This window comes from Neurospora crassa, linkage group VII (genome assembly GCF_000182925.2).
Source record: "Neurospora crassa OR74A linkage group VII, whole genome shotgun sequence".
Classification (NCBI taxonomy): Eukaryota; Fungi; Ascomycota; class Sordariomycetes; order Sordariales; family Sordariaceae; genus Neurospora; species Neurospora crassa.
Window position 1 is genome coordinate 4,170,810 of NC_026507.1, and position 21,197 is coordinate 4,192,006.

Consider the following 21,197-nt stretch of genomic DNA (forward strand, 5'->3'; position numbering starts at 1 on the left):
GTCGTTTCCGAGCACGGCACCAGTGACGAACTCGGCAACGCGGTAGCAGTATCGACTATCACGACACTCTTTGCCATCTTTGAGTGATTGATAGCGTCTTGGTAAAGCAGTCTGGGTGCCCCTTATAATGGCGAATCGCCTTGGTCGTCGTCGTCATCGATCGTTTGGTTTCGTTCAAATCGGGGCAAAAGTCAACAAACCCCTTTTGCGGACCCCTTTAGTTCGCTTAGCGATAACGGGCTCAGTTCTCTTGACTTCAACGACGTGCATCAACAACCACTTGAGCGCAAAGTGGAACAGACTCTCACAATCCGGGCATTCACTGAGACACATCAGCAATCATGTCCAGCCCAACAGACGGGTCAGGCCAAACCAGGCCCAAGAAGAAACTCATCATCAATGCCTTCGTCGAAATGTGTAAGTCGGTCCAATGACCCACTCCGGAGGTCAGCCCACTTGACCCCCTTTTGAAAACAAACAACAAGAGCCTGAAGCGAATCAACGACTTCAATTTCACTTTGCCGTCGACGACCTGTACTCACACATCCACCTGCTTGACCATGAAACCAGTCCACTGACATCTGCCATCAGGCTCCGGCCATCAATCCCCGGGCCTCTGGCGCCACCCCTCCGACCAGTCCCACAATTTCACTTCCGTCCAACACTGGGTCGAGCTCGCCAAGCTCCTCGAATCCGCCAGATTCCACGGCATCTTCATCGCCGATGTCCTCGGTGGCTACGATGTCTATCGTGATTCCCTCACTCCTGCCATCGTCTCCGGGGCGCAATGGCCCGTCAACGAGCCCTTGTCAGTAGTCCCCGCCATGGCGGCCGCCACAAAATCTCTCGGTTTCGGCGTCACTGTGAGTACCAGCTACGAAGCGCCCTATCATTTACACCGCCGCCTGGCGACGGTCGATCACTTGACCAACGGCAGATTAGGCTGGAACATTGTGACGAGTTACTTGGACAGCGCCGCGCGTAACATTGCGGGGCGGGAAAAGCAGGTGGCGCATGATGAGCGTTACGAACAGGCGGAGGAGTACCTGCGCGTCATGTACAAGCTTTTTGCCTCTTCGTGGCGGGACGACGCGGTGGTGCTGGATCGTGAGAGGGGCGTGTATACCGACCCGGAGGCCGTGAGGCAGATCAACCACGAGGGCAAGTTCTTCTCCGTCCCCGGCCCCGCGATTGTTCAGCCCACGCCACAGAGAGTGCCGCTTCTGTTGCAGGCTGGAACCTCCAAAGCTGGCAAGCTCTTTGCTGCGCAGCACGCCGAAGCCATATTTGTGAGCTCGCACGCGCCGCAGGTTTGTGCGAAGAATATTGCCGAGGTGAGGCAGTTGGCCCGGGAAAAGTTTGGAAGGGATGGGAGCAAGATCAAGGTGTTGAGTTTGGTTACACCGATTCTGGGCAGGACCGAGGAGGAGGCAAAGGGGAAATTGGCTGACTACAGGAAATATGCGAGCACGGAAGGTGCGCTGGCTTTCTTTGGTGGGTGGACGGGCATGGATTTGAGCAAATATGGTGATGATGAGGAGTTGAGAGAGGTTGAAAGTAATGCTGTGAGGTGAGTTTGTTTCCTCCCGGTTGAGTTGTGGAATGAACAGAGAGTTAACTGCCCCTGGTTCAGGTCAACGGTGGAGGCTTACGCCAGGTTCTCTCCGCCTGGCTCAAAGTGGACAAAGCACACCGTTGCAGAGCACGTTTCCATCGGTGGCAACGGTCCCATCCTTGTTGGCACACCAGAGCAGGTTGCTGATGGCCTTGAGGCCTGGATAACTGAGGCTGATGTTGATGGCTTCAACTTTGTAAGTGATCCGTCCCAGATATCCATGGACTGTACCAAACCTAAAGCACACTCAGGCATATGCCCTCTTCCCGGGATCTTTCCAGGATATAATCGATCTTTTGCTCCCCGAGTTGAAGAAGCGTGGTCTCTTCTGGGACGATTACGCTGTCCCGGGCGGAACATATCGTGAGAACTTCTATGGTGCCCAAGGCCAGAAGTATCCGTTGGAGGAGCACATCGCGTCCAAGTACCAGTGGAAAGCCGGTGTACCATCCGAGGAGCACAAGATCCCAGAGTAGGCGTGCAAGTTTGCTCTGCTAATTGACTTCTTGAAGATTCCAAAGGCTCTTTTTCTGCGGCATCAGGCAACATATTTGCCAAAATGTGCCAATGATCAATGATCAAAAGGTGTTCAGTCTCTTTTGCGTGGTGTCGTGGAGACTCAAAGATGCTTGAAAAGAGTGTGAAGAAAGAGATTCCTTGAGAATCTCTAGTAAGCAGCTCGCCACTTTCTCATACTCGGGGTCGCTTAAGCCATAAAAGCGGCACATGTCCATATGGTTTTCGCTGATCCGTCTGAAAATTTCCCTCACAGGTGGTCCCAGGCGAGACGAGTGATCCTCAACTACCTGAACCACACATTAGCTTCTGAAGAGACGAAGGGCCGAGTTAGTCACCTTCTTGCTGAAAAAGCCCAAAACGCCGTACTCTTCCTGAAAAGTGTAAACAATCCATCCTCGCTCCGCTGCTAGACTCTTGAAGCCGTCCAGGTTGAGTGGTTTCTGAATGTTGTTCACGTTCGGAATCAGGGCATCGAGAATAAACGGATTGACGTCTATTCCCAGTCGCATGGCGAAGGCGGAAAAAGAGCGATGAAAAGAGCTTCGAGGATCAGCACCACGATGAGGCGTGCCAAAGAACATGATGGCGACGGTGGAACGGAAGATATCTTTGTAGCGGCTGGTACTGATTTGATCATCCTGATGTTGACTGGCCAGAGTGAGGGCTTCTCTGACAACTAGCCCACCTAAGCTGTGTGCGATGAAGGCTAGCGGGCGAGATCCTTTTGCATCTGGCGGCCTCTTATCCCTCAATTGCTCCAAGAGTTCCCGAGCATGGTCTTGAACTGTGTTTTTGCTGATCTGGCCTTGAGAGAAATGTCGTATCTTGGAATCGTAGCCAAAAGTCATGACCCTGGCAGATGGTAGCGTTACTGGAACCAGGTCCTTTGGCCAGTAAACGTCTGCTGTTTGCGCACTTTTGTGAACATTGTGGCTCGGGGCATCGCTATTTGCCTTTCTTCTTCTCTCAGCCTTTTTTTGATCAATCGTCCAAGTCAAGCGTGGATGACCTGTGAAGCCATGGATGAAAATAATGCTGCAAGCCGCGTTGAACAGTGTGCCCCGAACTACAGTCATTGAATGGATGAGATAGGAGTGGCGGACTCACTCAAGCTCGGGCTCGACATCATTCGGTTCAAAGAGCAACGAAATACCCTGCGCTCTGACCATCGTTGCTGACTGCGGAAGAACTGAACCTGAAGACAGGTTACGTATCTCAGATAGAAGAGGCCTGATGTTATGACGGGATTCCACAAAATCTTTCATGAACGAGGACGGGCATACTGAAAATTCAAGGAGACAAGGACTCGAAGCGGGGGTAACGCCATATCAATACAGCTGCAGCCTGTCAGCCTGTGCCGTATGAACCTACCTAGCTGGAAACTGTATCGGGCAGCCATTGGTCGTTCTGCGACAAATACAACTGCCCAACTTGGTGGCTTGGATATTGTATGTTGATTGGAGGCTGGAAAGGACGAAAATAAGAATGCCCCTGGTAGAAGAGTGAAAAGGGAAGAGGCGGGAGATGGACGATACCACGCAGATATGGAGGAAGGGAAGGAGCATACCTCAATAATTGGTTGCCACAGTTTTTCCTGGTTGATCACCCCAGCTCAGTTGCTATAAAGAAGGGACCAAGTGGAGGTTACCATGATGCGATGAACAATGTTACTGATGGGAAAGGCAACCTGACTCATAAGCCAGCTAAAAGCAATGAGCCATAACCATTTTGATACGCCTGATGAGAAGCCTGTAAAAAGAAAAAACACACACACTAAAGAGGTATGATTACACCGGTTGTTGTCATGACGTAAAAGGCCTCCTTCCATTGTCCTAATTCCCTTGCTGCCTCTACCGCCCGAGCCCATGCCCACACGACAAATAGCGACAATTGCCAAACGCTGAGAGATAGAGAAGACTATCGAGGCAGATGAGAACGAAAGAAGAAAAAAAAGGTCTATTCTTCGAAATGCATCGCTAACCCTTTTTGGATTCGCACTTTCAAATCCTCTCATTGCAATGGCATAAAAGATGCTGGGAGGGGATCTATCCGAGACTCGTCCTGGTCAAGTTGAAGCCCATACGCTGAAGCAGTTCGCCTGCCATGAAGCGACTGAGTTCGCCTGGCCACTTGATGCTCGCCGCGTTCCAATCGTCGGCGATAATCTTGGTCTCACATTCGACGAGAAATCAGTCGCCGCTTTCATGCGTTGCGATCGAGCCCATGCCATAATCATTCCTTCACAATCCTCTTATCGCCCTTGCTTTCCTGACATGTCGACCCGGGTATACTTCTGCCGCCACCATCAGTCAGTTCTCCACTGCCGCTATTGTCACACGCCTATCTGGCAACAGCAGCAGTCAAAACCTGCGTCCTGAAGAAACCGCCCTTGGTGCGCTCAATGACCTGCTGATACACGGAGCTCGGGGGGTGGTTCATGACAACGGTACCCTCCTTGTAGTCGATCTTGGCGTCGAGGCGGGTGTCGCGAATGAGGTTGACAATCCACTTCTCGGCGTCGTCGTTATTAAGACCGAGGCGGGCGCTGAGGTCCTTGAGCGAAATGCGGGCGTGGATCTTGCAGTAGCTCTCGAAGATGAGGTGGCGGGCCGAGTCGACAAAGTCATCGGCGTGGGCGAGCAAGAAGAAGTCGCTCCTGAGGACCTCCTCGGCAAGCACGAGCTGTTGCTGAGCCTCCTCAAAGTCAAAGTCGATGCACAAGGCGTGGACGAAGCGGGTGATGGGGTCCTGGTACTCGTAGGCCTCCTGCTTGACGATGCGAACAACGTCCTTCATCTGCTTCTGGTGGACACCGGCGTTCTTAGCGCGGCCGCGGTTGGTGATGACGGCGACGGTGAGATAGCGGAGGATCCAGGGCGAGTTGGCCTGGATGGTGTTGATGAAGCCGGCGTTGAAGAAGAGGTCGAGGAGGGGCTCACGGGCCTTGTCGTAGTTGAAGAGGGGGAAGAGGGCCCAGTGGACGAGCTCGGTGCGGTGCTGCAGCTGAGCAAGGGGGTTGTTAGCGAGCCTGGTGTCGATGCTCTCGCGCACCTTTTGCAGCTCCTCCATGGCGGACTCCCAGTTCATGGTGAGGATCTCGCAGGCGAGACGACCCCATGTGGCGTACGAGACCTTGTCGTTGTCGGTGGAGAGGACGCGGAAGCGGTAGAGGAGCTCCGAGGCGTCGGCGTAGTTGCCGCACGAGTACTGGAGCTGGCCAAAGTCGTAGAGGGCGTTGACCATGTCGATGGTGACCTGCACAGGATATGGGGGTTAGCCATGTACTACAAGCCACATGTGCCGATGGAAACAAAAAGTAGGACGTACGTCGTGCTCCTTCTTCAAGAACTCCAAGTTGGCCACCTTGTCGGAGCGGAGGTTGTTAACGACATCGTCGCGCTGCAGCAGCTCGGTGATCTTGGCAGTCTCCTGCTCGTACTTTTCGAGCTGGTGGAAGACCTTTTGGCGGCGCTCGGCGTACTCGGCGGGGGGCTCCTTAAGACCCTCGAGCTCGCAGTAGAGGTTGGCGACGTAGTCGGTCATGTTGGTCTTCTTGAGGAGGGCGTACTTGGCGGCGAGGATCTCGCGAGCCTTGTCGGTCTCATCTTCCTTAAGGCGGCCGGCGTTGAACTCGAGGAGAGGGAAGATCATGTGGCGGTCGAGATGGGGAGCGAGCTTGAGGACGAGGTCATAGTTGGCGGGCGCAACGTCGCCGTTGGTGGTGGCGGGGGATGTGGAAGCCATGTTTTGGATTTGTGTGTCTGTGACTATGGTGGTGGTGATGATGTTGGATGGTGGTGATGACAGACGACACTGAGTGGACGACGACAAGGTCAAGTCGGAATCGGGTCGAGTCGAGGCCTGGAGAGGAGAGAGGGGGGGTATTACGGTGGGTGGGATAAGATAGAGGGCCGGGGGAGGGTCGGTCGACTACTATCAGAAGTGAAAGGAAGAGGAATATGGATGGAAAGGGCGTGTCCGGTCTCCAGCTTCGTTCGTTCAGTTGCCAGGCGCTTTGGAAATGCGATCCGCCAAATTTCTCTTTGTGACCCCGTCCAGTTGTGGTGGCCCGTCGTCAATCTTTGGTGGGGTCGAAAATTGGGAAAATGCGCTTGACACCACTGACCAGTGACAAAAAGCACGGGCCATCGAATTCGGTTCAATGCTGCCTCTGTCGCACAACAATTGCACGGCAGCTGAATGCGGTGCCACTTCCACTTCCACTTCCGTCTAGGCACCACGGGAGGGGTAAGTGTAGAGCCCAGATCAGGCACCCCAAGGCCTGGAGCTTCAGCGAACGCCCTGGGCACACAGTTTCAGGCTTTCGTCCCTCTCGCTCGGCGCACATCCCGCCGGACGGGGGGCAGAGCACCTGCGCGGGTACCTACGCGGGGACGCCCGGGCGGTCAATAATTCTGCCGAGTACCGACCAAATTTCCAGAACCCGACGACGGACCCGCCGCGCCGAGAGGAACACGGCCCAGGGCACGGGACGCGGGACCGATCCGACTCCAGCGAGCCAGCAATTGAACGCGCCTCATCCGAAACGGGGACCTCTTGGCCGCAGCGCAGGTCCAGTCTGACCTAACTCCAGATCCCAGCCAAGCCTACCTACCTACCTACCTATCAGATCCCGTTGCGACCAACCGAGCCCAGCTCGATCGATTCGACCTCTTTCTGTCTTTACCACCACCACCACACCACCACACGACACAACACAACACCACAACCATGTTCCGCTCGACCTTCTTCGGCCTCTCCCGGGCCATCGTCCAGCCCGCGACGCCCCTCACCGTCCGCGCCGCCTTCCAGTCCCGATTCTACTCCGCCGCTGCCGCCGCATCGCAACCAACAACAACAGCCACAACAACGACACCACTCCAGCAGCAGCAGCAGCAGCAGCCCACCACACAACCCACCACCCCTATCCAGACCCAGACCGGTGCCGCGCCAACAGAATCCACGAAACCCGTTGCGAAGCCCTACCTAGTAGGCCGCGCCTGGACCCAGCGTCTGCCCGTCTACCACCTCGCCAAGCGCGGTGGTAACAAGAAGCTCACCCAGATCAAGAAGGTGCAAGGTGATGGCCAGGCTCTGCGCAGGGATCTTGCGCAGTTCTTGGGGCTGGAGGTGAAGGAGGTGCGGGTGAAGGTGCCGACAGGACATTTGGAGGTTGATGTAAGTTTTTTTTGTTTGGTTTTTTTGCATTGCCGGTTTGCTGCTATTTGCAAGAAGGGTGAGGCAGTATGACATCAAGAGTGAGGGAATGAATGGAAGAGAAATCGGAAAAGAGTTGGAAGTTCGGAAAGAGAGGCAAAGAGGTAGAGGTTCGAAGATCATGGGACAATGGACAACGGGTTGAGATGGGAGAAAAGAATAGGGCGATAAGAAAACAAGAAGAGGGTTAAACCTGCAGCAGAAAGGACAGGTGCTAACGGACTACCAACATAAACAGGGACACCGCAGAGAGGAAATCGTCAAGTTCCTGGACGGCTTGGGCTTTTAAATGAGGAAGATGTTACACCGATGAACCTCTAGAGCTTGCAGCCACAAGTCCACATAACACGACGAGGACCAACCTATTACCGGGAGAGATACCATGCTGCTCCATGCCACGGACTGGAGAGCATGCTGGGGCATATTCCGGGAAGTGCTGGATGCTTCGTCGCCCGCGACGAGGACTACCGAGTGAGTGGTCACATATATAGAGAGTCCTCGGCTACGCGGTGGGATCACCGAGGGGTAAATAGGAGGATTGCGTGTACGATGGAAGAATATACCACATGTTGAGACAATGTATCATCACCAAAACGGGTTGTAAGGAGCGGCTAAAGGATTTACAAAAGCGGTCGAATGATATTTGTCTCTACGACGAAGAATCTTGCTATCCCAGCTATGAGCTTAGGCGAGATGTGCGGAAGGGGATATGCATGGTTAGGGGAGACTTTTGACGAGGCTTCATGGGAGAGAATTCTCGATATAAAAATACACAGCGTTGCCACATTGGGTACAGTTCACGACAGGTTCACGACAGGTTCATGACAGGTTCGCGGCAGGTTCATGATGGCCAAGTGATACACAATCACTTTTATTGTCTTCAAATCTTTGCTTGCTTCATCAATCAAGACTTTTCGCGAAACTTAACCAGCCTATCCCATCTAAAGCCATAATAAATAGTTATTGACAACGAAACTGACAACCGCCTACTCTTGACACAGACAAAACAGGGCAGAACTCCTCTATTATGTACGAATTCTTTTTTTCTCTCTCTGTTCTTCTTCAATTGATTCCCACCCTATCCTGTGCTCAAGTTCTTTTCAATCGCTTTTCCTTAAACATGTCACGTATCTCATTCTTTCGAATTTCATCACCACCACGCCTCGTCCTCTTCTTCCTGCATCATGCACCTCCCACCTCTCGGCCACTGCATGCAACAACGCCTTATAAAGGATCACGTCTACCAAGCAAACCCCATCCGTTCATTCATTGACTTCCCCAAAGACTAAAAAAGATAAAAAAAGATAAACGAAACCCGTCACTCTACCAAGTTACAGAAAGCAACCAAATCCTTCAACATGCCCTCCTTCCCCCATTCCGCCGCGCCCATCTGCAGCGCTCCCAGCAACGTATCCTTCCCGGGCAATACCGCGCACGCCGGCAGGCCATCTTGTTGCCTCTGCCTTTCCCATCCTCCGCCCCCTCCTTCCCATTCACTTCCCTCTTCATCTGTTATGCCTTCCATCCTATCCGCCATGGCTCCGCCATTTCGATATTTGCTACTACCCAAAGGCCATGAATCCTTCGCAGCCTTCTCCCCCAACTTCCTCAGCATGCTAACCGCCAAGCTGACAATGTACACCAGATCCGCATCCCGCTTGTTATGTTGCTGGTTGGCGCCCCCGCGTCCTGTGGGCCTGACGGGACCGACGGGTTGCGACTCGTATTGCATGCTTAGTTGGCGAACCAAGTAGAAGAGGTTCTGCACGAGGCCGTTGCCGCTGGAGAGCCATACTCTGGCAACATTCACCCCACCGCTGGCAGCCACTGGTCCATTTTCGGCTGCGTCGGCGCCGACTCCAGCGCCGACGGGCCCATCGGGGGTGATGGAGGCCAGAATATCTGCTGCTAGGAGACCTTGCATGAGGAACGGCTTCCTGACTTCGATCAGAGAAGGGATGTTCGCGGGACGCGTGTTTGGGGCGGAAAGGTCCGGGATGGGCGAGATGGCGAGGGCAAAGGTGCGGGTTACCAGCAGGTCTGCTGGCGACACTTGGCCTGGTGAGGGGGATTCGCTGGCAAATATGGTTTTGTAGTACGTCCTGTTCGGCTCATCGCGAGCAAGGAGTTTGGCGAGCGAGTCGATTGCGTGTGGAAGGTATGGGTGAAGAGAGGGATCGTAAGGCGTGAAGAAGAGGATTCCCAGATCAGAATCATTGCCGTCGGGTGAAGGGGACATGCTTGGAGCGGGTGAGGGAGCGAAAGCAAGGAGAAATTGGAGCAGGCAAAAGGCTTGTTCTCTCCCTGGCATCTCCACGCAACGTGTGATGTTGGAGAGCAGAATGACCAGGTCTTTCATAAAGTCTAGAGTGTTGACCTGCGTGCGGAGCAACATCTCGCGCGTGCCGAGGTAGCGGATGGCCATGCACAGGAAGCGAATGACGGACTCGTCGGCGAGACAGGCCTGGTTCTCCTCAAGGAAAGAGAGGTTGCGCAGGATGGTGGTGATGGCTATTAGCCTGTCAGCGGCTTGGTCGAGCTCGTACTCCTGAGAGCCAAAGAGGGGCACGCTGCGAAGGGCAAATTTCTCGATGCGACAGGCGCGAACAACATCTTCATACGAGGTGATGGTGATCTCGTCGGAAGCTTCTTCCGAGTTCTCAGCTAGCAGATCAACTTGCTCCTCGGCGCATTCTATCAGTGTTTCTACCAAGTCGTCGCAGTGTCGCAGATCGAGGGGAAGATACGGTTGAGGAGGGTCCTGTTTGCCGCTTTCTGGTGATGTGGCCGATACTGTCCCAAGCACATCCAAAGCAAGCCGCACTTCGCCGTGAATACCACTTTGGATGCTCTTGGTTAGAGCATGTACGTCAATATTTCCCAGATCGGTAAGATGGGGAACGTCTGGCTTGAACTTTCTTAGCTGTTCCGCAAAATGTTCTACCGAGCCAAGATCCACGCCGCCATATGTGGTGACCTCTCTCGAACAAGGAATGTAGAGCTCCGGATCCCGCGTTGGCTTAGGGAATCCAGGCGCGGCCTCAATGCCCTGCCCTGGCATCATCTGATTCTCCGGGTGGGCAGATCCTGGCATCGACATGCTTCCAGTCTTGCTGTGCGCCGGCGACGGCATGGGGAACTCCTCTGCCGTTGGCGTAGGTTGTGAGCTTCTTGAAAGGCTATTACGGGGATGGCCCATTGGGCCGGCATTCGCTTGTTGTTGCCCCGGATGCGCCCCAGGAAAGCCATTAACATTCGGTTGTTGCGCAACTGGGGGTTTCATGGGTGACTGCATCTGGCCCGGTTGTATAGGTGGCTGCGGTCCAGCTGACATCATCTGATTAGGCGGCATCTGTCCTGGTGGCATCGGCTTCATGGGCTGGGCTTGTTGCATGTTTTGCGGGGTGGACATAACACCGGCCTGCCGGGCCCGCTGTTGTGCCGTCCATGCCTCTTCGAACTTGAGGATATTCCGTTCGTAGACAGTCTTGATATGCTGTGGCGCGTGAGGTACCTGGTGGACAGGATATCCGAGCATTTGTGTGATTTGCGGCCAAACATTCGACTGCGTCACGTTGCGATACCCTCCAAACTTGTGGTATACAAGCTGAAACAGGGAGGCTAGGTTGATTGGGCGACCTTCAACAACCGGGCTGATCTCCAATGGCATGTTCTTGCTGTTCATGAAGGCCGTCAAGTTCTTGATGAACGAATTGGGGTCACCCCTTCCCATGGGCTGCTGCTGTGGGTGCTGCTGCTGCTGCTGCTGTTGCTGAGGCATCCCCTGCTGGGGGCGCATTCCCGTGGGAACCATCTGTCCTCCTCTGGCAGCCATCAAGTTCCGATGCGCCGCCTGAGCTCGCGCTTCAGCTTGAGCTTGTTGAACGTGAGCATGTTGTGCCTGAGCTTGAGCCGCATTGTGTGGTTGCATCATGTTTTGGCCGACCATCTGTTGTTGCATTTGCATGTTTGCCTGTCGTTGAAGTTGCATCTGATACATCAGCCGTTGCTGCTCCATGGCGTTTCTGGGCTGGGGCATTTGTTGCATCTGTTGAGGGAACATCTGGCCCTGCATCTGTCCGGCCATCTGGCTGGGCATTTGCCCTGGCATCTGTCCTGGCATCTGGCCGACCATCTGACTCGGCATCTGACCAGGTATTTGACCCGCCATTTGACCGGCCATCTGACCGGCCATCTGACCGGCCATCTGTCCCGGCATCTGTCCTCCCATTTGGCCTCCCATTTGCCCTCCCATTTGACCTCCCATTTGCCCTCCCATTTGGCCTGGCATCTGTCCTGGAATTTGTGCGCCCATCTGCCCGCCCATCTGTCCCGGTATTTGCCCGCCCATCTGACCGTGTAACTGCCCATGCATCTGTAGCTGTTGCGGTATCCCAGCCATCTGTTGCTGCATCATCTGGCTAGCCATGGGGTTCGGTGACGGGCTCGGTCGTGCTGGCGGTTGCGCTTGCGCGAACTGGGGGTTGAAGGATTGGGCAAAGTTCTGCTGCATGTAGTTGGGCTGAGGCGTGCCGCCATGATCGGACGGTATGGGCGAGTTTTGCGGAAACTGTTGCGCGGCGGGCGAAAAGGGATGTGGTGAGGCCGTGGCCACTCGTTGGGGTACGCTGCCGGGGCGCATCTGGTTGCTCATTATAGGCGAGGGCGTCGCATTCGCGGAGCCGTTCGGTTGCAGGTGGGGATATGGATTCGGCTGCCCTGTCGGTGGCTGGCCCATGGCGGGCTGCTGTTGAAAGCCGGGGAACTGCGACTGCTGGGGGGTGTCGGCGCGTGAGGTCGGAATCATGCCGGGGGCCTGGCGCGGCGACTGGCCTATGCTATCCTCTCTCGGCCGGGGGCGCTTGGAGGGGATGATGGGGTTCGTCTGGTACATGGCGTTGTTGAAGGCGGGCGAGGCATTGCGCATGGGGCCGTTCTGCATGGCGAGCATCTGGGGGTTCGCGAACTGGGCGGGGTTGATGGTGGTTCCCGGGTTGACGTTGAACTGAGCGGCGACCTGGGGATTGGCAGCGGCCATGAAGGCGGCCGGGTCAATGACGCCGGCGGCGGCCATGTTGTTGGTCATGGCGGCCGGGTCGTTGAGGTTGACGTTGGCGTTGACATTGAGGTGGGGGTAGCCGTTGCCATTGTGGTTCGGGACTGCGGCATCGTTCATCCAGGAGCTCATGTCGGGTATGGTTGGAGCTGGAGCTGGACGAGGGAGTAGTGGGTGGTGTGGTGATGGATCGTGTGGTCGAGGTGGTGTGGGCGGCGGCGGTTAGTAGTAGTGGCAAGTGGTGTGGGAATCGGAACGGTCACCGTCGAACCCATCAGCTGTTACCGCGTGTTTTCCTTTCGGGTCAAGGGTCAGCAAGGCATTTGCCAGGGCACCAGCATGGCCTATCGAGGAACGGATTGATGAAAATAGGGCGTGTAGTGACACGGCAGAAGCTGGTCGCGATGGAGCAGGGCGGGCAGGGCAGGGCAGGGCACTTCAGTCGCAGTGAAGTCGCGTCGCGGGTTGGGGCTCTTTCAGTTTGCGTGCGTGGTCGGGAAACGGGGGACGGGAAACTGGGACGGGGACTGGGACTGGGACACTTTGCTCCGGGAGGTGGGTGCGGTGCAGTGCTTGGGTGAGCGCAGTGGTAGAATGGACTGTGGTTGATTTAGGTGTAGGCAGGAGGACTGAGAGCAAAGAGAGTACGACTAGGTAGGTAGGTAGCGAGGTCCCGTCTCCAGTCGCTTCCTTTCTGGCTGGACACCTAGTTGTGTACTCTACACTACTAGAGAATCGCGCCCGTGCGCAACACCACTCAACGATCCTGTCACTTTTTGGCCCCTTGTCGGCTCGGCTTCTGCTACCACCTTCTTGACCTCTACTGAGACGGCAGGGGGGCAGTGCTGACTCGGAGTGTCGCCCACTGGCGGAAGACTGCCAAGCAGCTGACTAGCGGTATTTTCGGGCATGCCCGCCAGTTGCTCCCCCAACTCGGCAACTGGCAAGGAGCTCTCTCTCAATATGAGGCTATGAGCCGAGTGCAACCAACGAAGGGGCAAGTGTCACTGAACACCAGAATGCCTTCATAAAGTAATCATGAACATTGGGCGGCATGAGTAAAGGGGAATTTCAGCATAATTTGGTTGGCTTGACAGAAAACTCGACCTTTCGGATGCAATGCCTTAACCGAGGGTTGGTTTTCGTACCCAGGAAAGACATTTGATAACACTGAGGAATGCTTCTCCTCTGTGCTGTCTCTAATAAGAGCGTCCACTTGGATTAGGTGAGGTTCGTAGTGTAGTTGTCTCCAGAGACTCGGTTTGTGAGAAGAGGACATCGACTGTAGCTGCTTTCGGAATCCGATGATAAGGGCGGGGAGCTTCTACACGACAGTGTGATGTCGAGTGTCCCTGTGATAGGGACGGGACCGTTGTGCTACTTTCGGAGGAGCCATGGAACTGAAGCGGACCAGCGATATGGGGGCTAACAAACACACAAAGTCTAGGTATGTGATCGTCGAGCCCCAGTGCCTTGTATGCTGGGAACTACTCGTCTCCAAAAGATCACAAGGCTGTAGCTCGAAGCTGGTGGTGGGTGTGGTTGACTCCGAAACAACATGCAGAGAGAAGGGATAGAAGTAACAATAACAATAACGAGACGAAAGTCTTACCTGCGGTCTGTTATGTTACCAGCAGATCGTGCGTGCGGGTATGGAGTGGTTGCTCAAGCGCGGTCGCGGTTTGCTCCCCTATTGTCTGGTCGGCTATATTCTTGAAGGTGTCCAGCCAGCTGTCCGTCTAGGCTTACGACTGACCGATGGAAGTGAGAGCAGCAAAGAAGATGCTGCCTCAGTGGTGAGTCTGGTCAGCCCCCCCCATCCCAAGTCATTTCCAAGTTTCACAACAGGCTAGCGCCGCCATGTCAGCGTGGCCAATCATGGCCAACGATAAAAGCAGCTAGTGAGATACCTCAGAATGCCGCCAAATGTTGGTGTTACCGCCCATACTTCACTAGCAGCCCATAGCAACTGTTCTTCCCGTGTGCACAACCCATGTTTCCCCCAAACTTCCCAGTTGTGACATCTTTGCCATCGATGTCCGGCAATGTCGAAACAAATTGCCTCATGGACATTCAATGTCATAGCGGCAGTATCGTGGCTATGGTCGAGGTCAATGGCGAATCAAAGGAACCCACGGTTCCCGTGTGGTCATGAATCTTCATCCATTGTATCCCATCTTGCTCCGATATGGTCTTTTGTTCTCGGTTTCGGCCCCAGGTTGCGGCATCCTGTTTCTTTAAAACGATCAAGGTTCGAAAGGTGAGTCCATGGCCGATATATGAGATCCCAGGAGTGGCCACCATGTTTCCGGGTTTTTGAAGGAATTGGCACTTGGTTTCGATGTGATAATGCTGTACAGGGTGGTGTCTGAATTTGGGCCGAAAAGACTTGAGCATCGTTGTATCGCTGAGTGAGTTCCGCGTGTCAAGCTACAATGTCAGCAGAAAGTTCAGTTCCCAAGGAAACATGGAAGAGTTCATTCCCCCGCTTTATAGTCCCTTTCTTGTCGCCGATTCTCCATGGTGCTTGACCGCTGCAGTTGACTCCGTCATCTCCTCATGTCGTCTCTTGGGCTTGCCGTGCGCTTCGGTACCTGCTGCGTACCCCACCAGCCACCAAGTTGAAGTCTGGCAAGAACGGGATTCTATGTCGACCCATCAACATGCCCGCATCATGTCGAAGTCCCATTTCCACGCTCAATGTGGTGGGTGTGTAACTTTGACTTTGGAAATTGTCTTCCCCGTAATGAAAGTCGAGGTGGTCGATTGGTGGTTTCTCTTTCACTTCTCAGGTGTGTGCTGGGTTTTTGCGTTGTCCTCATCCCTCCACATGGGCCAGGCATTGGTGTTGGTCAACGAGGTACCTGGGCTGGTCACCCGCATCACTCTGCTGGGTACACGGCCATGGGGAATTGGGTGGCCCACGCGACGCCATGTGCCTGCTAGACCTTATCAATTTGCCTGGCAATCCTCCGAGCTGTGAAGTCCTTCACAAGAGGACTTCCGATGGTAAAGTAGATCTCGTTGCTGTCGTGTACATAACGGATGTCCTTCGTATGAGGTGTCGTTCAATTGTCGAGCAGTGACCGTCTGCACTAACAATTTCCGTTGGAGCAGGGTACTCGATTGCTGTTAACAACAATGGATTCTATCGTCAATCAATCCACAACGATGGTCGGTAAAGACGCAAAAAGAGTGGAAAATCGAAAGCACGGCCGGAAGAAGCGAAAAAGGATGGAAAGAGAGGGAGAAACAGGCACAGAGATGGGCGATCGGGCCATTTAATGTTCTGCTGCTTTCGGTGGCAGAGTCACTCACCCCTTTCGCCAATGCCCGCTATGTGCGGGAGCTAAAAAACCCCCGCCCTAGCACAGGGTCGGGCGGGAAGACATCTGCGAACATGCAATCCCCTCGTCATCTGCCCGACAGCTTTGGAAGGGAATGGTCTCATTTCAGGCCATCTTTTCCTTTCTTTCCCAGTTGTCGCGCATGATTTGCTTTTGATTCATGTTCACTTGCCTCAGTATTCCACTGAGAAGCATCACATGGAGTCCCCAAGTGAAACTTCCCAGGCCGGTCAACATCCACACACCACGCACATCGCCGGCGTACGTAGGTAGGTAGGTACCTAGGTAGGTAGGTAGGTAGGTACCTTGCGTTTGTGACCGACCCAACACCCACGCCCGCCAATCCCAAGTGCGGTAGGTGAACCCGACACAATGGATGACCTGGTCCGGCTTATCTACTTACCCTTTTGCTGAATTGTCAAACTCCATCAACGAAGGCAATCAAGAACTTGACCCTTATTTCAAACGATAGGTATTTTACACACAGTGGCTTCAATGTTGCAAACGACCCTTGTCGAGTCAAGCCGAATCCAATCGTGGGAATCCTGGACTCACAAAAGTGATGGAACATTCCGCCAATTGGGCGATATTGTCTGATGATTGAATGTTCCTTTCCTGGCTTTTGTGTTCTTGAACACTTCAGCTCCATACCTCTTCTATCGTGAAACAGAACGTGGGGTTTCAAAATCTGGATGTCCCACATTTGCCTGGAACATGGCAACTCGTGGTCTGACCACAACCGCTATCTTCACCGGCACGCACGTTACACACCCAAGCATCCTGATTGACACTCCGGCTCCCGAATCCCTGATTACTTGAAGGTCCACAGTGATTTTCGTTCTCAGCCCGCTCCTCTTCCAGAACAAGACTTCCCTGTTGTTCCGTTTTGGGTCAGCTATGCACGACGTCTGTCCGACTTGTCCCACTGCTCACACAATTCAAGGTCATACAAGCGCTCTCGGAATTGGCCTGTCTCTCTTGTTGACTTTCGATGCTGCGACGTGTACCTTGGGGAAGAAACGCGGAAAGGGGCTGTGCCATGTTGATAGCGGCCAAATCATACATGCATGTAAAGTGGAAGGCATGTGAGCGCAGTTCCTTGCTGAAATCCAAGGGCTGTTCGACTTTGGCGGTAAGCAAGTGTGCTTTCGGACGAAGCAGCGCTCACAATTGGCAGAAGTTCTCTTTTTCTTCATAAATTTGTCGCAACACAGCGGTAAGGTTTCCTTATGTTGTGGTTCGAAGGTAGGAGATAGTTGTCACTGCGAGCTCCCTGTATTGAATTTGAAGACACAAAAGGAAGTTGACAGACAATAGAAAAAATCCTGACCAGGTTCAAATTCTGTTGAACACTAACAAGATAAGATGTTATAGAAAGTACCTAACTTTATGTTGTGGGAAACTCGTCAAGGATAGGCATATACGTTTATGAGGCACCTTCTTTCACGGATGGTGTTGGCTTATCATGTTTCTTGGACATCCGAGGAGCCGGAACGGATACAAGTGGGGTCCAGTCCGGAGGTGTGGGGCCGGGGCCGGCAACTGGACCGGTACTTACCCTGAACATCCGTAGGAGCGGTCTGCAATATTTACAACTCATTTACACACAGGCTTACTGCCTAACTACAGATGGCCTTAGAATAATCAACCGATTGAACACTATTCCAATCCGTCAAATACTATCCTCGACGTTTAACACACGGATGATGCTACCATAAACTTCCTGGATGGTCCGTGCAACCTGCCATCGCTGGACCGATGAACAGACGGTTCACAGTTTAGACGTTCAAGAAGTGAAACTTGGTCAAAATGAATACATCAAGGAGAGAAGCATTCCGGGGGATGCTTGACTCATGATTTCTTCTATGCAAAATGAGACATGTTCTCTTCCGAAATCTGTCCCGTAAGGAAGCCATTTTCATCCGCCCAAACAATTTTCCTCGGCGATTGCAGCAAGGTCCGTCCAGACCAGAAGGTCTTGGCACAAACAACATCCAACGTCAAACCCAACGTCAACAACCCTTCCACCTCACATCAAAACCACGACTTCCCACTTTTCCCAAAGTCGCTCCTGCTTTTCAATTCAGTCTCGCAGCAAAGCAGACTTCAACGACACTTCCAGTCAACATGCCGAAAAGGAAATCCACCCACGCCGAGTCTGAGCCTGAGCAGGCGACGCGTCGACGTTCCTCGCGGTTGAGCAAGGGTGTAGAGCCAACTGAGGAAGTTATGGCGCCGGTGAAAGAAGAGAAGCCCCAAGCACTTTCTACTGGGAAGAAGGGCGGGAGGAAACCAGCTGCTGTGAAGGAAGAGGAGGAGAATGAGGAGAAGAAAGTGGAGGTAACTTAAGTACACGAAAGCTGATGAGCTTCGTCATCTTACTTGGACCGACAGTGCATCACATGCCTGAACAACACCATCTTTTCATCACCTCATCACTGCCACTCCATTGTTCACTCAGCACTCGCCATACATGTAACCACAACTAACTTTCTCTAGCCACAACCACCGACAAAACGATCCCGCACAACCAAACCCACCAAACCCACCCCATCCCCTTCCCAACCCCCAGTGGCAGCCAAGCCTCCCACCACCACCACCACCACCACCACCACAGACACCCCAGCCCGACAATACTGGCTCCTCAAAGCCGAACCCCTCCCCCGTCTTGAAAACGGCTACGACGTCCACTTCTCCATCGACGACCTCGCCGCCCGCACCTCCCCCGAACCCTGGGACGGCATCCGCAACTACTCAGCCCGCAACAACCTACGCTCGATGCGTGTTGGCGATCTTGCCTTTTTCTACCACTCCAACTGTGCCAACCCAGGCATCGTGGGCGTCATGGAGATTGTGCGCGAAGCCGAGGAAGACTGGACGGCTGTTGACCCAAAGGCTGCTTATTTCGATCCAAAGTCTAAAAAGGCCAAGGAGGAGGGCAAAGAGAATCCGTGGAGTTTGGTGCATGTGGAGTTTAGGGAAAAGTTCGAGAGGGAATTGGGACTGAAGGAGTTGAGAGAGTGGGGAAAGGGGGGAGGGCCGTTGGAGGGAATGGAGTTGTTAAGGCTGGGGAGGTTGAGTGTCAGTCGGGTTGGGGAGGAGGAGTGGGAGTTCTTGATGGACAAGGCTGGGGGGAGGACGGGGAGGTGACTACCCACTTGCTGTGAAATGAGAGAGGGAGGCCTCAGGGTGAAAGTGAACAGGGAGTGAAGTTGGTGATACCCACTGATGACGTTTTCGGGAAGTAGACCGACGTCGGATAGAGTCCCGAATATCAAATTGGACAATTGCACGCACGAAACCAACGCCAAGACCAAACGGAGCTCGTGTCATCAATAAAACCATTAAGGCAAAAACCGACGATAAACTAATTACTCTTTCGTGGGTATCATTAACCAATTCTACCTCTAAGCCTTCTCCTGTCCCAACTCCGCTTCCAACCCCTTCTTTGTGGCCTCCAACACCGTCCTGATCGCCGGATCCAAGCTCACGATCTCCAGGATCTTGCTGGCCCAATCCACAATCTTTCCAGCAAGCGCCTTCTTGTCCTCCGTCTGCTCCGCATACGCCTTGCGCAGCCTGGCCAGCGACTCGCGCAAAGCCTTGGGGAACTCCGGCGTGTTGATATCCACGCCAATAAGCGGTTGCCTGACAAAGCAGCTCGCAGTGCACGCCGACTTGGGGAACGACTCCTCCATAGCGGAGAGCACGTGCTGGGTAATCTTGGATTGGCAAGAGACGTGGCCAAAGGTGGCAAACATGTCGAAGAAGGCTTCGCATGCCGCAGCGGCGTAGAACGGCTGCTTCTTGGCAATGTCGAAGATGGCCATTGGGATGGCGCCCGACAGAGCGGGTGATTGCTCGAGCTTGCGGGTAGCTTCGGCGTCGAAGACGGGCTTTTTCTTTTTCTCGCCGGCATCCGGGTCGGGCAAGATGAGTTCATCACTGTCGACTTCGTCATCCTCATCAGAGTCGTCCAGCGCAATATGGTCGCCCTCAATTTCAGTTCCCTCGGTAGCCTTGATGGCCTCGATCGGGTTGACTCCCCTCCGCACTCCCTTGCCACTCTTCTTGGCCTCTATCCTCGCCAACCACTCCATCTCGCATCTTGCATACTCCACCCACAGACTAACCTCCCCAGTACAGAACCTGCACCCTCTGAGGAAATAGGCCCTCGCTCTCTCCATATCGCCGTGCACCGCCGCATTGCGTCCTGCCATTGTCCACAGCACTGCGCTCCTCGGGTGCATACGGATAGCCTTGGTGATGACCCGGCGCCATCGCTTTGTAGCCTTGATCTCGGCGGCAAAGTCGAGATAGGCGATCCAGAGCGGGATGCACCCGGGGTGTTTCATGACGGCGCGCTCGAAGATGCCAAAGACGCGGGCCTCGGAGGGACGGGGGTTGGAACCACGGATTTTGAGACGCTTGCAGCGCTTGGCCCGGAGACGGTCCATGGAGCGCTCCCATTGGACGTACGAGAGGAAGTCGGAGGGCTTGGTGCCGGGGGAGAGGACGAGATGCTCAAAGTCGGAGCGTTTAGTGACGAGGGAGCGGATTTCATCCTGTTGTAAGGGGGTTGTTAGAGATGGTGTCCAAGATGAAAGGTCGAGAGTAGGGTGGGATGAATGGATAGACTAACCTTGTTGAAGATTTCCTTTTCCTCAAACTCGCGGAGCTGGGGAGCTGCCCGTTCGAGATAGAAGCGTGCCTTTTCCGCGACGCTGCCCATGGTGTCGGATTAACTGTGGCCGATCGTTGGATGGTTGGATGGTAGTGGTAATCACAGCAGCGTGCTGTCGTGGTAGTCGAAGTGCTCGAGACGGAGGCTGTCTGTTCCCGATGTGGATGTGGCTGTCGATGTTATCTCGGTCGGCGGGCAAGTATCACCAAACAAAACAAATGGACGGGAGTTGCACTTTGCAGTTGTCCGCAGTTGCACAGGCCGGGTGGGACAGAAACTTTTTAGTGGGGACCTTGCTGCCCTGCGGACAAGGATGGTTCTATCCGTCGATTCGTTGCATTGCTGCAGGTTCCGTCAGGTTCAGGTTGTTCACCGTGCGTTCACCGAAGCCGGTGGTCTGTGCTCGCTTGTGCTAACTTAGGTTTCCCTTCTTAGGTCTTTTGTTGACCGTGACTCCCGTCGCCGCCGTTGGACGACGTGAGCGGCCTGTTGGATGGAATCCTTGGACAAGATGGGGAGGGAGGTTGGGGTTTGTCTCCGGCTTGGCACTCCAGATCTTCCATTTTTTTTTTTTTCACGATGCACCATTTCCTCCGGGAGGGGCGGGCGGGCTGGGCGGCCACGATCACCACTGACGTGCAGTGCGTCCCGTTGGGGGCCTCTAAGTACCTCTAACACTATCTCGCACACCCGCGGAGTGTTGAAGTGGTCCGAGTGCCCTGTCTGGGAATACTACTACCTAGTGGTCTTGGTGGTAGA

The 21,197-nt window shown here is 54.1% G+C and overlaps 8 protein-coding genes across 8 annotated transcripts; 4 read left to right on the forward strand and 4 right to left on the reverse strand.

Annotated features, from left to right (window-relative positions):
- The first annotated feature begins 2 nt into the window (after window positions 1–2).
- Window positions 3–2,135, forward strand: NCU05888 (dibenzothiophene desulfurization enzyme A). Its single transcript, XM_954786.2, has 4 exons — window positions 3–417; window positions 592–1,570; window positions 1,634–1,811; window positions 1,867–2,135. Exons 1-4 carry the CDS (start codon window positions 342–344, stop codon window positions 2,089–2,091), a joined length of 1,458 nt encoding a protein of 485 aa, XP_959879.1. The 5' UTR covers window positions 3–341; the 3' UTR covers window positions 2,092–2,135.
- A 298-nt stretch (window positions 2,136–2,433) lies between these two features.
- On the reverse strand, window positions 2,434–3,303 carry NCU11305 (hypothetical protein; the record flags this gene model as incomplete). The annotated part of the gene is made up of 2 exons (XM_001728177.2): window positions 2,434–2,986; window positions 3,242–3,303. The coding sequence occupies 2 exons, from the start codon at window positions 3,301–3,303 to the stop codon at window positions 2,434–2,436; spliced, it is 615 nt and encodes a 204-aa protein (XP_001728229.2).
- Window positions 3,304–3,701: 398 nt separating this feature from the next.
- Window positions 3,702–6,219, reverse strand: NCU05889 (eukaryotic translation initiation factor 3 subunit 6). Its single transcript, XM_954787.3, has 2 exons — window positions 5,462–6,219; window positions 3,702–5,389 (listed from the first exon to the last, which is right to left on the reverse strand). The coding sequence occupies exons 1-2, from the start codon at window positions 5,876–5,878 to the stop codon at window positions 4,475–4,477; spliced, it is 1,332 nt and encodes a 443-aa protein (XP_959880.1). The 5' UTR covers window positions 5,879–6,219; the 3' UTR covers window positions 3,702–4,474.
- Window positions 6,220–6,454: 235 nt separating this feature from the next.
- NCU05890 (hypothetical protein) lies at window positions 6,455–8,142 on the forward strand. Its single transcript, XM_954788.3, has 2 exons — window positions 6,455–7,312; window positions 7,590–8,142. Exons 1-2 carry the CDS (start codon window positions 6,866–6,868, stop codon window positions 7,638–7,640), a joined length of 498 nt encoding a protein of 165 aa, XP_959881.1. The 5' UTR covers window positions 6,455–6,865; the 3' UTR covers window positions 7,641–8,142.
- Window positions 8,143–8,334: 192 nt separating this feature from the next.
- Window positions 8,335–15,665, reverse strand: NCU05891 (arid/bright domain-containing protein). Its single transcript, XM_954789.2, has 2 exons — window positions 14,020–15,665; window positions 8,335–12,703 (listed from the first exon to the last, which is right to left on the reverse strand). Exon 2 carries the CDS (start codon window positions 12,537–12,539, stop codon window positions 8,670–8,672), a length of 3,870 nt encoding a protein of 1,289 aa, XP_959882.1. The 5' UTR covers window positions 12,540–12,703; window positions 14,020–15,665; the 3' UTR covers window positions 8,335–8,669.
- NCU05892 (hypothetical protein) lies at window positions 14,453–15,390 on the forward strand (the record flags this gene model as incomplete). Its single annotated transcript, XM_954790.1, has 3 exons — window positions 14,453–14,667; window positions 14,768–14,818; window positions 14,904–15,390. 3 exons carry the CDS (start codon window positions 14,453–14,455, stop codon window positions 15,388–15,390), a joined length of 753 nt encoding a protein of 250 aa, XP_959883.1.
- Window positions 15,666–17,881: 2,216 nt separating the features above from the next.
- Window positions 17,882–18,904, forward strand: NCU05893 (AT DNA binding protein; the record flags this gene model as incomplete). The annotated part of the gene is made up of 2 exons (XM_954791.2): window positions 17,882–18,094; window positions 18,338–18,904. 2 exons carry the CDS (start codon window positions 17,882–17,884, stop codon window positions 18,902–18,904), a joined length of 780 nt encoding a protein of 259 aa, XP_959884.2.
- A 172-nt stretch (window positions 18,905–19,076) lies between these two features.
- Window positions 19,077–20,679, reverse strand: NCU05894 (hypothetical protein). The gene is made up of 2 exons (XM_954792.2): window positions 20,397–20,679; window positions 19,077–20,319 (listed from the first exon to the last, which is right to left on the reverse strand). Exons 1-2 carry the CDS (start codon window positions 20,484–20,486, stop codon window positions 19,162–19,164), a joined length of 1,248 nt encoding a protein of 415 aa, XP_959885.1. The 5' UTR covers window positions 20,487–20,679; the 3' UTR covers window positions 19,077–19,161.
- Between the last annotated feature and the right edge of the window lie 518 nt (window positions 20,680–21,197).

Coding starts and splice junctions, on each gene's coding strand:
- NCU05891 (XM_954789.2), bottom strand. CDS start 12,539: ATGAGCTCCTGGATGAACGATGCCGCAGTCCCGAACCACAATGGCAAC.
- NCU05890 (XM_954788.3), top strand. CDS start 6,866: ATGTTCCGCTCGACCTTCTTCGGCCTCTCCCGGGCCATCGTCCAGCCC. Junction 7,313..7,589: donor CAGGACATTTGGAGGTTGAT/GTAAGTTTTTTT, acceptor CAACATAAACAG/GGACACCGCAGAGAGGAAAT.
- NCU05888 (XM_954786.2), top strand. CDS start 342: ATGTCCAGCCCAACAGACGGGTCAGGCCAAACCAGGCCCAAGAAGAAA. Junction 418..591: donor CAATGCCTTCGTCGAAATGT/GTAAGTCGGTCC, acceptor ATCTGCCATCAG/GCTCCGGCCATCAATCCCCG. Junction 1,812..1,866: donor ATGTTGATGGCTTCAACTTT/GTAAGTGATCCG, acceptor AAGCACACTCAG/GCATATGCCCTCTTCCCGGG.
- NCU05889 (XM_954787.3), bottom strand. CDS start 5,878: ATGGCTTCCACATCCCCCGCCACCACCAACGGCGACGTTGCGCCCGCC. Junction 5,390..5,461: donor TCTTGAAGAAGGAGCACGAC/GTACGTCCTACT, acceptor TATCCTGTGCAG/GTCACCATCGACATGGTCAA.
- NCU05894 (XM_954792.2), bottom strand. CDS start 20,486: ATGGGCAGCGTCGCGGAAAAGGCACGCTTCTATCTCGAACGGGCAGCT. Junction 20,320..20,396: donor AAAAGGAAATCTTCAACAAG/GTTAGTCTATCC, acceptor CCCTTACAACAG/GATGAAATCCGCTCCCTCGT.